Genomic DNA, 13,890 nt, shown 5'->3' with positions numbered 1-13,890 from the left:
GAGGGTGAGATACCACTGCTATTGTATTGGTCAGCTTTCTGGCACAAGATTTTAATTCAAATTAAAAGAAAATACTAAGAGAAGAGATTGGTAATGGTTAGAAGTAGCCTACTGGGTAGAGTATTTACCCTTTGCTTGGTATATGTCCCTAATACTAAGCAAGGTACCTTCCTTGCTGGTTTTATTTTTGTCTTGCCACCTTCTAAAATTCTCACTACTGATCTAAATCTTACTTTAGGTTTACAGTTGATATTTCAGACAGTAGAAGTCAGGAATTGTATTCATCAGGTCCATTCCTGAAACAATATATTATCTAGACAGGTGTGTTGGCTGGACAAGCACTGTCCTCTCTAAGGATCCCTTTGGTTTACTCACATAACCATTTGCTGATCACACCAATATATATATCGCTATCTGGTTCCTTACAGGATTCCCTTACTCTGGCAAAGAGAGGTCAAATGACATGGCATGGTTTTTCTCTCTTTCTGCCTTGATGACACAAAGAGACCGGATGGGTGGTCAGCGGCACAGAAATTGTGAATTGAACAATTTTATTTTCAACTCATTTCTATCACTGGAGGTTGCAACTAGGAAAAAATGCACCTATTTCCATAATGGCACATTACCTAGCAGTTCACTGTATGGCATTTATAATACTGTTTTGAAGAGAAAGTTTATTGAGAAAATTTCAGGATTTCAAATGGGAGAAAATGCAGAATGCATATTTCTCATCTTTGAAATAAAAAAAATGGAGGTGTATAAAAATGGAAGTGCAAAGAAAAATTTGAATAAGCTTCAATTCCTAGGGTGTCTACTGCATGCTCTTTTGTCAGAAAAAATACTGTGTATTTTATATCAATGTAGACGAAAGTACAGCAAGACAGAGAAGAAAAGGCATAATGCTACAGTGTGTACGGTAAGAAGTCAAGGAAAAAAATGTAACATAGAAACTATTAGAAAACAACACAGAAAAATACATTACTTTCTGAGGATTCATTTCAGAGAAGTTGGAGCCCAAGTTAAAGCTTGGCATCTAAAGGGAAAATCTGAAAGCATCAAATCAAGTAGAGGCCCTGATCCAGAGAAGTTCCTTATTAAGTTATATAAAGCACGGAAAGATAAGTTTCTCCCCAAATTAACTGAACTTAGATGTTATTTCTTGGACTTCATACCCTTAGCAGATACTCACGAGGAAGCTGATAATGTTGTTTTAAAGGCTAAGAAAGATGAAAGTGTTTTTTCATCACATATGGACATACCAGTGTTAAATGCAGAGCTTAGATGCGCAGCAATAATGACAGCTACATTAGAATCTGTGTTCCCTAAAATACTTTGCATAGCCTCAGTGGAAATTAGTCACAGAAGACGGCTGTTAAATAATTTCCATGTGTTATTGATCACGAGACATTCAGACTTAGTAAACTTCAGCATGCTATTTTCATTGAAAGAAGAAAAGGCTTATGGTCGTCTTAAATGGAAATCCAGGAAGGAAATATTAATAGAAGATGTGAAAAATAAATGGACTCAAGTTGTACACTATAACCTCCTACAACCCTCTCAGCTTTCCAGACAAACATGGAATAGTTACTCAGTATTACCAATCATGTTTGCATTATCCAGGAAACAATTTGTACAAGAAGTGAGAATGAATAAAACAAAACCATGTTTAAATGCAAACAGGTCAATTTATGAAACAATGTTATCTTTGAATGAAATCCTATTAGCAATTCAGGTTCCTTCTAATCCACTGCAAAAGAGAACATTCCAGTTTCTAAAATTATTTATTTCAATTTGCAAGTTCGGGGAATTTGTCTTTCAGGTCAAAAGGAGATTTGGCTACAAATTCATTTTAAGCTGGCCAAATGCCACAGGAAGTGCAGGGTAGCCAACATTACATCCAATTTAATAAAATTGTGCAATGCTTGCTTACACAATTAAGCAAGTAGTCCTGTGAGCAAGAAAGCTACAGAAACATTGGTTCCAATGGATCTGATCTTGGGGCTGGAGTCAGTGGAGCGTAAAAGGTGTTACGTGCATACACAGGGATGAGTCACGGTCTCTTCTCTGCTTGACTCCAGTTTTCATGAAACATAAAATCTCCTATCTTTGAAATTATTTCTCCACCAGTTTAAAAGTTACAGGGGGAAGAGAAGGGGAAAAGACTGGTATCCTAGGAGCCTACACTAGTACAATTACATACCAATTGATTTGTTACAGCAAAAATTCTCTTATACTTGAGGATCATGTTTTTCTTCCTTTCCTTCCTCATAGTAAAGGGCTCTTTTTAATGTGTTAGTGAATCCTTCTGATCATTTGCAGAACAAAATGCCAACCACTAACAGGAAACCTCTTTATAGACCTAAGAGGCTGCTTATATGTTGTTCAGTCTCTCTCTCCCGTATTTTTTCAAATACCTGTTCAAGGAAAATGAAGATTTTTCTGTCTTTGGATTTATATTGTTAAATATTATGTGGAATAACCAACGGGCAATCCATTTGGTAGCACTAACCACTCTAACGGTACTTTCAATATTATGCCACCCCTTCACAATTTACTGCACCAAAAAAATTATTTTTCTCCTGGCCCTGCATTTTGAAAGAACAATAGAGAGGCTCTGACAGTATGATTTAGTTATTTCAAAATGGAAAGCAGGGAAGAAGTGGGGGGGAGAACTTACCACAACAGACATTCCAGCTGCACCACTGCTTTCTGTTTTAAGTGTTGTGACTGTAGGAACTACCAACTGACCAGAAGCCATGCGGAAAGGTAAAGCAGTGATCATGGCTAAAAAGCTAAAACTTCCTGTTATGTGTTCAGCAAATTCTGTATCACGAGATATGTACCTAGAAGAGGCTGCCCAGGGAGGGAGAGCTTTTGTTGAAGGTGGTTATGGATGGAACATGGGACAACTACCTCTTCTACATTAAAAGACAAGCCCATGCCCCTCAATTATGTTCCATTGGTATTTGGCATCCTTTCAGCTTTAAACGATACCAAGCTATTTAAGATAAAAACTGACAGAACTGTGGATTATTTTGGGTAGGAGTTTTCACTTGTACTATGACCATATTCAAACCCGGGAATATTACTGAATGTGTATCTGTGCGAGTCGGGGAGTGGAGGGGAACTAGAGCTAAACTGGTTATGATTCTTTGGCAATGTTATTTACATTACCAGGATGCAAATCTTCATTGTATCTCTCTCTTAGATGTAATGTCTTCTGTTGACATCTATGCATGTAAATGAAGAGATGGAACATTACTGTATTTCTGATTATACTGCATAACCAGAAGAATCTAGACATAAATTGTTGTGGGTTTTTTTATTAAGATAAGTGAAAAAGGTTCTTCTTTAAAGAAGTTCTGCAGTATTTTCTGCACTTTTGGCGAAAACAAGCAAACAAAAACATGTGTTCGTCTAAAGATGTTAAAAAAAATAATCATTATTGTATGTAATATTACTTGCTTGTGCTTATTCAAAGTCCGTTCTTCTTGTGTTTTTAGTACTTTTAACCTGTTCAACATAACCTATATTCTAATGTCTAAGAGCAATGTCTTGACAGCAAAGTACCAAACAGAAATGAAGTACTGAAGTACTTACAGGCAGGTTGCAGCTCAGTTGCATACTTGGAAGCGATACTCCAAAAAGCCTTTCACCAGCAATTTTTCCTACAGCTAGCTAAGGGTGCATAAACAGAACCTGAAATAACATCAAGATAGCACTGTTTTCATCCCCCAAATGAAAACTAAATACAATTTCTAACACTTAAATTCAGCTCTGGGTCAGTTTGTACCACATCTGAACGTTCTCAGTGAACATGACAGGAGACTGGTTTCAAGTTAAGCTCTCAGTAATAGTGTTTGCACTACTACTTTTGTACAGGCAAACAGTGGGCTGTAAAAATGTAGCTGACCATCTGCTGGCATTTTTAACAGGGCTCCGTAATTCGAATCTATGTTGTATGTTCTATTCTTTTTTTCTCCATCACAACATTCACTGCTGTTTCAAACTATTCAGTCATTTTCACCGGTTCTGGAGTTCCTGTTTTCAGGGGATTAGTGTTTGCTCTCACTGTTGCCACACTGTCTCCTCAACTAAAATGAGCTTAATTTTAAAAAAGCTGTTTCTAACTCATAGAGTTGTGAAAAATTATCTCGAGGTGACATGACTGCCACTGATTCAGCAATAAGAATCACTCCGAAACAGCTATTTTAAGAAGTCAGTGCTACCTGCTAATCTCAGTGAGGATCTAGCTGTGAAATGTTAATTATGGCAATTTATATATTTTTTAAAGTGTTTAAACAATTTAGAAGCATAAATCCCATTGATTTAGGAATAAAATTTTTGTTCCTAAATTATCAAAGCTATTTTCCAAATAGCTATTTCTCTGTTAATAATTCTAAACACACATGTCCAGGTAATATCATTTCCAAATAATCCAAACTTTTTTTTTGCACTTTTCCTTTGAAAAGCTTCCATTTTTTCCCACTAATTGTTTGTTACCTGTTTAGAAGAATACCCCACATTTTATGAACTGCTGGTAGGTGTACAGTAATCAGTGCAAGGGTCCTACAATGTTTGGACTTGTATTTATTTCATCTGAAACTGTGGTACAGGACCCAGGCACACCACCACCAGAAATGAGCTGTTTACCTTGCTGCACACCTTTGAGCCTGTAGATCAGGAGACATGTTCCTAGGCAGAACACCCTTGAGGCTAACCTGGAGCCTCTTGCAAAACAGCAGCCTCTTCTGGAGTCTGTATCTGGCTGAGAAATGGGCTTAAGAACAGGAAAAAAATCAAGTAAGAAATTTGAGAATTAGCATCTAACACTCATCTTGAACTGCTTTCATGTGCATGAATTACAATTGCTGTATTAAGGTGGGAATTATTACGAGGATTCACCACAGCCTCATACAGTAAAAGTTTTCTGCAGTTTTTAACTGAAACTGCTTTCTGAACGTACACTTGTGACAATTTGCCTCCACTTTTACTGATTTATTCTTGCTTTCTTACAATGGCAAATTATAGAAAAATCCTATAGAGTGGATTTTTGAATTAGTAACTGAATTCTAATTCATTATTAATTGAATTACTAATTTGAAAATAAAAATTCCTGTAATAGTTTTATGTTTTGTAAATGCTATTTTGGTTGTGCAAATAAGAGATTAGACATCATACATTTGCCTATTACTTTTTATACTTCTGATACCTACAGTTCACTCAACTAAAAGATGCATTAAAAAGAAACATGTAATGAAACATTGCTCATATTCAAAACATGGGGATAAAGAATGCCTTTTACCTTGTGTCAGCAAAATCACCACTCTTCTCTGCAGGTCTTGTGACTTAGATTTTCTTTTTTTCCTTCAGCAAAACAAAATCCTTAGGATTTATATTGCAGGAAACATTACCATCACCACAGTAACTAACTGTACAGATAATTATCATTAGAGAAGTCTTGTGTTTTCATGCACTCTGTGAAAAGCATTGCTATTCACTTTGCTTCAGTTGCTGAACAGTCCTTTGACTAAATTTGTCCACTTTATCACTTTTGAATGACAGAGGTACAAGTTACTGCACTGCAAAGTTTTCTGTCAGCAAAGAACACACACTGCCTTTTCGTGCAATGCACTAGACAGGTGGTACATGCTGCCTTAAACAAATATACTTGGGGTTAACTCAGGAGTTGTTATAGTTTTAGAGTAAATGATAATGTGGAAGCAAACCAAATCTGGATACCAAAACGCTTTAATCACACATGTTGCAGTGTAATGAATTACACGGCAGAGAGACGATGCAGTCCAGGAGAGACAGCACAGCAATTCCAGCCAGACAGGGTATGTGTCTGGGATCCCCTGGCCTATTCCCCATTCCCCGGTGTTGGAGATGATCCAGGAGTCTGCTGCAAGCTCTTGGGATTCCATTACCAGAGGCTTTTTTGCACTGTGCTTACCTTCAAGATGTGTAAGCACCCTTAGCTACAGGACTGGGCAGAGAATACCTCGCTGATGATTAGCTCCTTCAAACTGCATTCTCAGTTTCTGTTTTGCTGTGCCATTGCTGAAGCACACAATCTGCTTCTTCGGACACTTCTAGACACGTTTGCACTGCTGTTCCAGACACGTGGTTGATTGTAATTCATTTACTTCTACTACAGCAAGAAGATGGGTAAAGTTCACAGGCTTATGCTAACAGCCATGCTGCTAACTAGGCCTAATTCATACTGTTACAGGAGACCTGTCTTTATTACAGAAATGAAACACACATTTTCTTTGCCTACTGTTAAATGTGTAACATTACAAAATCAGAAAGGACCAAACATGACATTCCAGTTATGCTGAAGACATGTAACCCCCTGCCCACCCTAATGCTTCTCTTAAAATTCAAGAACACTGAATTCCCAGCTACTTTCTCTTCCAAATGCAGTAGCTAATCTCCTATCCCTAGAATGCCAGTGGGAGTTTAACATCCCATCCACTTTCTTTGAATTAATAATAATAATAATAATTAGAAAAGATCACCAAATCACCAACAGAGCCATGGGAACGTACTGTCAGTGCTCAGCACCCAGTGAGACCAATAGTTCAACTCAGAACAGACATGCCTCTTCCTTAGCCTGTTAGGCTACTGTCAGTGAAAAGTTTCATCTAGACATTGACAAGAACATGGCATAGTCTTGGGTGTTACATTTAAAGCAAAATATAGTTATAGGACATCTAGTACGATATAGTACAACATACAGCAAACTATTTTCTTTTTTACTACACTGGACAGGCCAGTTACTTGATAGGGCAATTGGAAATGTGCTGAAATGTTGCAAAATAAATCCTATTTTCTTGTCACTCTATTACTAAATGAAAGAAAAACGAAGGAAGGAATTTAAAAGTGAGCAAACACATTATGAGCTACACTTGAAATTATTCTAAATGTACTTATCTGAACATCATAATACAGCATTCCAGCTGCAGCACTCCAAATAGGTGACTGATGTAAAAGCTTCAGCTCACAAAAGCATGGGAAAACATGCAGAAACACAAGTCTTACAAGTCTATACAAAAAGAACTTAGCCAGATCATGTGTCGCCCATAAATTCAAATTAAAAAGCAAAAAAAATTTTAAAGGAACTTAAAGATACCAGATGAAGTCTTCATATTTTGCGCTTTGGACTTAGAAGTTTGTAATAGCAAGCATCATGCTATAAGAGAATCCAAAAGGAAGGGTAACTAGTGCATTTTGACTGAGAAAACTGATACACACCAAGACTAAAATTGCTGGTACGTACAAACTATCAGATAATATTCTAAACCAAGTATTTAAGACAACTCAAATTGAGTTCAAGATGGTGAAATGAGTTGAGCTTTTAACTTGACAGCATCTCTCACTAAATCAGAGCTTTTCCTCTAAGAATGGCAGGCCAGATGCTTCTACATAATTTCATTTTTATTTAATGAGCATTTTTTATTTCTTTCTAAAGATATTCTTTCATTTTACCTAGTAAACCCATTCAGTGTTGTAACTAGGACTCAAATCTGGGCAGGCTGTGCATTTCTCAAAGTAAAATCCAGGAAATGGTGGATTTTATGCATCAGTATTTCAGTACGCATCAGTAGTTTTTCCAGACTGTTTTGGATACATAAATAGAACACATCAAAGTACTGTTTATTTCTACATGTTGATTACTTGGACTCCAACTGCAATTTGTGCAAACCATTCTCTTTTTAGAAAAAAGGAGTCTTTCTTCAATTGCAGAATTCCATTAAATACCATTTGCCTGCAGTTTTGATGCGTACATGGGATTACACACAATGCAAAGCTTTCCCACAGCTATTATAAGAAACTCTATTCGACCTACAGGATTGGATAATACAAGAATGATGTTTATGCTTTGGAAAGTGCTTTGACTGCAGATGCCCACTCTGCCAGACTTTTCTGTTTTCTGTAATGAAAGAAACAGGTCACTGATGCATTAAAAACATATTTACACTTGGTTTGGTTTTGTTGAACCAAGATGAATAAGAGTCATTACGGTAGTATAACCGTGCAGCAGGTCATCCTTTACGTCATTACATTCTCTTAACACGAAATTCCCAGTAACTATTCGATCACATCCTATTTCACCATGTCCAAAAAAGCCAAAGAGGGGAACATTTGGAAAAAACTTCCTAAATGCATCTGCTTCCATATTCCTTTTGGTTTTATAATGCCGATATCCTCTGCCAACACATGCAAACATGAAGCCAACGGTGTTACGCTCGGGGATGTTTGCTGCTTTGAGACGCTGCATGGCGGCTTCTGCTGTCCTCTCATCAGCTACATCCTGGTCTAACAAAACTGTCGCACTCTGGATCTGGGGACCACTGAAAGCCAGTCCGACCACACCACAGGCATCGCTGGGCTGGGCGTTACTACTGAAAGGAAATAGGCCTTAGTTAGAGAACATTTCAGGAAGTCAACTTCACACCTGAATAATCTGCTGCCACAGAAGTAAGACGCAAAACAGACCAACATCCTGGTGATTTTGGAAGCTGCCTTAGTTACAAAACAAAACAAACAAACAAAAACAGAAAAAAAAACTTCCAACATTTTTATCCTCTTTTAACAGCAACCTTTCACAAGGAAAACCTTTCACTTCAATACCTGGAATTAATCATAAGCTTGCTTCTCAAATACATTTAGCACTCTGTGTATGTCACAACTCTCTAAGTCCAACTGAGCTATAAGTTCAACTTGAGCAAAGACCTGGTGCTTCAGGTCTCCCTGGCTAGCCAAAATGCACCGGTTTTAATGGTTACCTATTGCTTATGAGCAATAATTTAACATGGTCAGCTCTCTTATCTGGAATAACGGTGCAGCTGGTATAACTCAGACGCAAGAAACATGTCTGTAACACTACAGAGTCCAGACCTACACTGGCAGAAGCCCACAGAAGTGTCTGCACCACACTCCCCAGCACAGGCTGCTCCAGGGAGGATGCACTGGCACCAGAAAGTCAGAAGGCACAAGGAGCTCTCCCTATACAGCTGAGCAGCTGTAGTGAAGGAGCCCACATCTGCCCTGCAGGGATTGTGGTAGAGGGACAGGGTTTAACTTGGATCATATCAAGCCGGTTCCTGTGAGTGCCACGTCCTTGCAATGCTGCAGCACATTAAGTGTGCTCCTGGGAACAGTCCTGGCTGCACGTTCAGCTACTGCTCTGTGATGTGAAGTGAGATGAGGCTGACAGAGAACCAGAACAGTCACGTAAGTGGTCTCTGTCACAATGAGTGACAATTTATCTGCAAGCCAGAGAGTAAGCACAGACTGCAATAAACTCATACAGTGTTTCTGAAGCTGGAACTGTTCACAGTTCTTTCCTAGCTGGCTTTCCAGAACCCTAATTGTAACAGTCAAACAAAGCTTCCAGCTCTTCTTGCTGACTCATGGTGTAGCAGTTGGCCTTCGTTCTCTTAAAAAAAAATAATTTACTGTTCTACTACCACTAGGACATTTCCAGTAGGACACAGCTAACATGCTACAACTTCTGCGGAGTTTTTCCTATTTTAAATCTAATTCACAATTTACCTTGAGAAAGATACCTACTTCTCAGATGTCAGCGATGTAAAGCTCTCCACCTGTCCCCCAGCTAGGATGATACTTTTTTCATTCAAAGGATTGACTATTTGATGAAGAAATCGAGTAGCTCCAGACTTCCAGGAGTTGTAGCCAAACAGAAGAACCACACGGAGATCTGGATTATTCTTCAGACCTGCAAATAAAAACACAAGCATAATTCCCCTTATTTTTGACTTCCCCTGAAGCTCAGGTATCCCATATACACTCTTCACTCTCTCCTTAAATAACACCTAATGCTTTTACTAACAGCTTTCCGTTGCTGCAACTGAAAAACAAGACACAGGTTGGTCACGTATTCAGGAGCTGGGCTGCATTCTCTACCTATGTAAGAATTTCTGAAAAAACTTGCCGATGAAAAGAAGATTGTATCTGCTCCTCCAGCTTTTTTCACAGAGCATTTGTTTTACCACAGCACAGTTTCTGTGTTTTACTTGACATCTTTAATTGTCCTTTTACAGATAGGAATTGAGCATACAAGATATTCAATAAGAACCACAGTGCAGTAAGTAACTTTACTTGAAAAAATTAATAAATTGCATACATCAGCCAGTTGTTTAACCCAAGACAGAAAATCCCAAGTCTGCAGAACAAAAACACTCACGAAACCCTCTTCGTAAATGATCTGTTGTGTCCTGCTAAGAACACAACATAAAGAATGTAAACTGTATTTATTGTAATCTATTGTCTTTTCTTCTGCCTCTCCTTGCTACAATAAATGACTTAGGATCTAAAAGGAAAGTTATCTTGGAGAAGAAAAGCAGCACCTCCTCCCCACCCACTTCTAAACTGTGGTGGTAAGAATGATTCCCAATGACATAAACTCACTTATCGTTACTTTTAACCAGTTAGAGAGTTGCTCGAAACAAAACAGATCCCTCTTAGCAGCCCTAAAGAAATCTGACAGCAGTACTCAGGATAATTTACCCTCAGTACTCCAGACAAAAAAGGGAACATAGATTGATTGACCAGCAGCAGCCCTACAGAGCCCCAGAGTGCTCTGTGAACACAATTAGCACAGAAGCTGTTGGTTCTATGTGTAATTCCACGCTGGAGCCCAGAAGAACCAGACAACACTTCACAAAAGCCCAGATCGAAGGGTGAACAGGGACTTACCTGCTTCAGCAAATTTACTTTCATCAAAGACCCTGTTCTTCACGTCTTTAGGAAAATGGAAGGTTTGGATTTTTACACCATCAATTTTGGGAAACAGCAGAGCAAACCCAGCTTCACCATCTTCAATTTCTTGAGGTTGATTGCTGCTTGAACCCATAGGGGTAACTACGACGACACAAAAAGACACCTCACATTCAGTGATTCTAATGTTTTTGTCTACACAGTGATATAGATTAAAAGAGGCAGAGCAGCATACATGACATAAAGCATGACAGCTCGTTTCCATACACATGTAAAGATAGCTGGTGTTAATTTTGTTGTTGTTTTGGAAAGACGAAACATGTTAGGAGTCCCCTTTGCTACAGATGATGCTGAAGTCACTTTGCAGGAGGAGACAATTTGGAAAATTTCCCCCAAATTCAAATCAAATGGAAAACAAGCACCGTGCAATACAACAGTCTCCCAGCCTTCCAGCCAACTTCTGTGGCTACACAAGGATACTCTGATTTTTAAGAACTACCTACGAAACAGGGAACAGTGTTGTACAAGCGTGTGATGACAGTATAAAGCAAACTGACACAAATATCAGCACCCTATTATTGGATTATGCTGCTGACAAGAATCAATCACCACAGTCAAGGTAGAGCAATACTACAACACCGTGGACCAACTCCGGGACTAGGGGAGGATAAATGGAACAGATGGCACTGCTCCAAAGATCTGGTTCAAGTGACTGAGAACCTGGATTTGAGCTATGCAATTGGTGTCCTCACTTGGAAATACTAAAAAGATTTTGCCATTTGATCTCAGGGGAACTAAGCTTCAACGTGAGGAAAAAATAAAATGAAGAAGTGCATCAAGTTAACTAATTCCATCAGGACAAGGACGAGCTGATGCACTGGTGTACTGTCTGTATCCGCACTGCAAAGATAAGCCACCTGGTCTTATCTTCTTCCTTTCAGGAAGAAACTATGTGATTTGTCTAAGTAATTACAGGCTGAGATTGTTATACTTTATAAATACAGCAAGAGAAAACATGAAGAAAAGAACTAAGGAAGCAAAAGGATCCTGCTGACAAAAGAAGAGAACAATAATCTACTTACTCTAACTGGAAGTATTCAAACAGTCTTTAGTAGGAACAGAATCACAAGTACTTATGGCTAGAGATGACCTCAAAAAGTTGCCCAAGCAACTCCTTACTCCTTCACATTAGAGGCCTGTGCTGCCCTTCCAAACACATGTTAAGCAAGACTGTTCAAGACTGGTGACAGAGAAGGAAAGCAAACATACTAAGCAGACTCCTGCTACACTTTTTGATATATGAGAGCTTTCTACCAACATACAGGGCATAATCTATCCTCTATGCTCACAGGGACGAGCAGAAGAATACACCCTAGTACACCATAGAAAGAGAATTTAAGGTGAGAAATGAGAAAAAAAATGCTAACAATAAAAACCCAAAGCATTAAAGAAGACTCCTACCTACAATCCCTGGGGTGACCAGTCCAAGAACTTGACATCGTTTTGGCAACAATTTTTCAAGTGCAATTGCTGTTTCTTTACTGTTTCTTTTTCTAGCTGTTAAAATAGAAAAAAAAAGTAAGCACAGAGAAGTAGAAGGGCGCTGTTCTGAACAGGACTAGAACAAGCATTGCAATAACCCCACCCTATTTTATCAACACTACAAACACAAAAAAACCTGTACTATGTGTAAGCATCCAGCACTAACAGCACGTGGAATGGGAATCAATCTTGTCAGCGGGGTGAGAAAATAAATTGCTGTACTTTCCTCCGTGTAATTCACATCTGTGTAAAATAACAAACAACTGAGGGCTGTGTTTCGCGCTGCAAATGGGGTAAGTGGTCATATTTTTTCAAAAGATTACTCTGCTTTGAAACTCAAAGTATGAGAATCCCTTGGTAGGTGACGTTTCCTTTCTGCGTTGCACCTGGCTGCCAGCTCCCTCGCAGCACGAGTGGCGCCGTTACCTTTCTTCTGCTCGTGGCACTCCTCGTGGCCGCTGAACGTCTCCGCATCCGCTATGTAGAGCACGGTCTGGGGCAGCACGTGCACCTTCTGCAGGAGGGAAGGGGCAGGCTGCGCTGCGTCCCGGCTCCCCGCACCGCCCCGCTCCCTGAGCCTCCAGCCGGGCTCGGGAGAGGTCGGGGCGGGGGGGGTGCTGGCAGGCAGCAGGTGCTGGCAGGGGCTGTCCCTGCCTTCCCCGGAGCCCTGACGGGACGGGGCGGCAGCCGCGCGGCCTGACTGCGGCTGGGGGGCTGCCTGAGCGCCGGGGCCGGCGGCTGGGGCGCTGACAGACAGACAGACGGACGGACAGACGGACGGGCCGTTAAGGCACCGCCTCCCCCTCAGCAGCGGCCCCTCCCCTCCCCTCCCCTCCCCTCCGCTCCCGCTCCCGCCCCCGCCGCGCGCGCACCCACCTCGAGCTCCCGGGCGAGCGCGCGCACCAGCGCGTGGCTGTCGGCGGGCCCCGGCTCCAGCGCCGACACCCAGGCCAGGCGCTGCCGCGTGCGCAGGGTCCGGCGGGCGCACTCCCTCCAGAGGCGGCACACGCTGCAAGGCACAGGCACAGCCACAGGCACACACCGCGCCTACGCGGGGCGGCCGCTGCCACAGCCCCTCCCCAGCCCCCTCAGAAACGGCGCCCCCCGCCCCGCCCCTCCCCGCCACCCCCGCTCCTCACCATGCGGCGCGCAGCAGCGCCTTGGTGGGCAGGAAGCCGAGGACGCGCTCCACCACCTCGGCCAGGTTGCTGAGCACGAAGGCGGCCCGGCCGCTCGCCTCCATGGCAGCGGCGGCGGCGGCGCCGGGACGCTGCGTCACGCGCGCGGCGACGGGACGGGCCGTGCGCGCGCGCTTCCGTTTCCGGCGGCGCGAGGCGCGGCCCCGCCCTCCCCCGGGCCCCCCGGCGCTGAGGCGGCTGCGGGGAGCGGCTCCGGCCCCGCTGAGGCGGCCGCGGTCGTTCCCGCACTGTATTGCGAGCTCTGTATAAAAAACTCCACCCACGGAGCGCCGGCGCGCTGGTTCCAATGGCTTTATAAGTTCATTAGGTTACAAACGATTGCAACAACCCGTTAAGAGAGGGGAGCACTGCGGGGAACTCCAGGCTCCGCAGCGAGGAACGGCCCCGCAGGGGTCTCCGT

The 13,890-nt window shown here is 41.7% G+C and overlaps 1 protein-coding gene across 1 annotated transcript; it reads right to left on the bottom strand.

The window, feature by feature from the left end:
• Positions 1-6,229: 6,229 nt before the first annotated feature.
• On the bottom strand, positions 6,230-13,534 carry FBXO22 (F-box protein 22). Its single transcript, XM_032195072.1, has 7 exons — positions 13,431-13,534; positions 13,168-13,300; positions 12,718-12,805; positions 12,211-12,306; positions 10,729-10,893; positions 9,583-9,748; positions 6,230-8,411 (listed from the first exon to the last, which is right to left on the bottom strand). The coding sequence occupies exons 1-7, from the start codon at positions 13,532-13,534 to the stop codon at positions 7,982-7,984; spliced, it is 1,182 nt and encodes a 393-aa protein (XP_032050963.1). The 3' UTR covers positions 6,230-7,981.
• Between the last annotated feature and the right edge of the window lie 356 nt (positions 13,535-13,890).

This window comes from Aythya fuligula, chromosome 11 (genome assembly GCF_009819795.1).
Source record: "Aythya fuligula isolate bAytFul2 chromosome 11, bAytFul2.pri, whole genome shotgun sequence".
Classification (NCBI taxonomy): domain Eukaryota; kingdom Metazoa; phylum Chordata; class Aves; order Anseriformes; family Anatidae; genus Aythya; species Aythya fuligula.
This window is presented reverse-complemented; position numbering and strand designations above follow the sequence as displayed.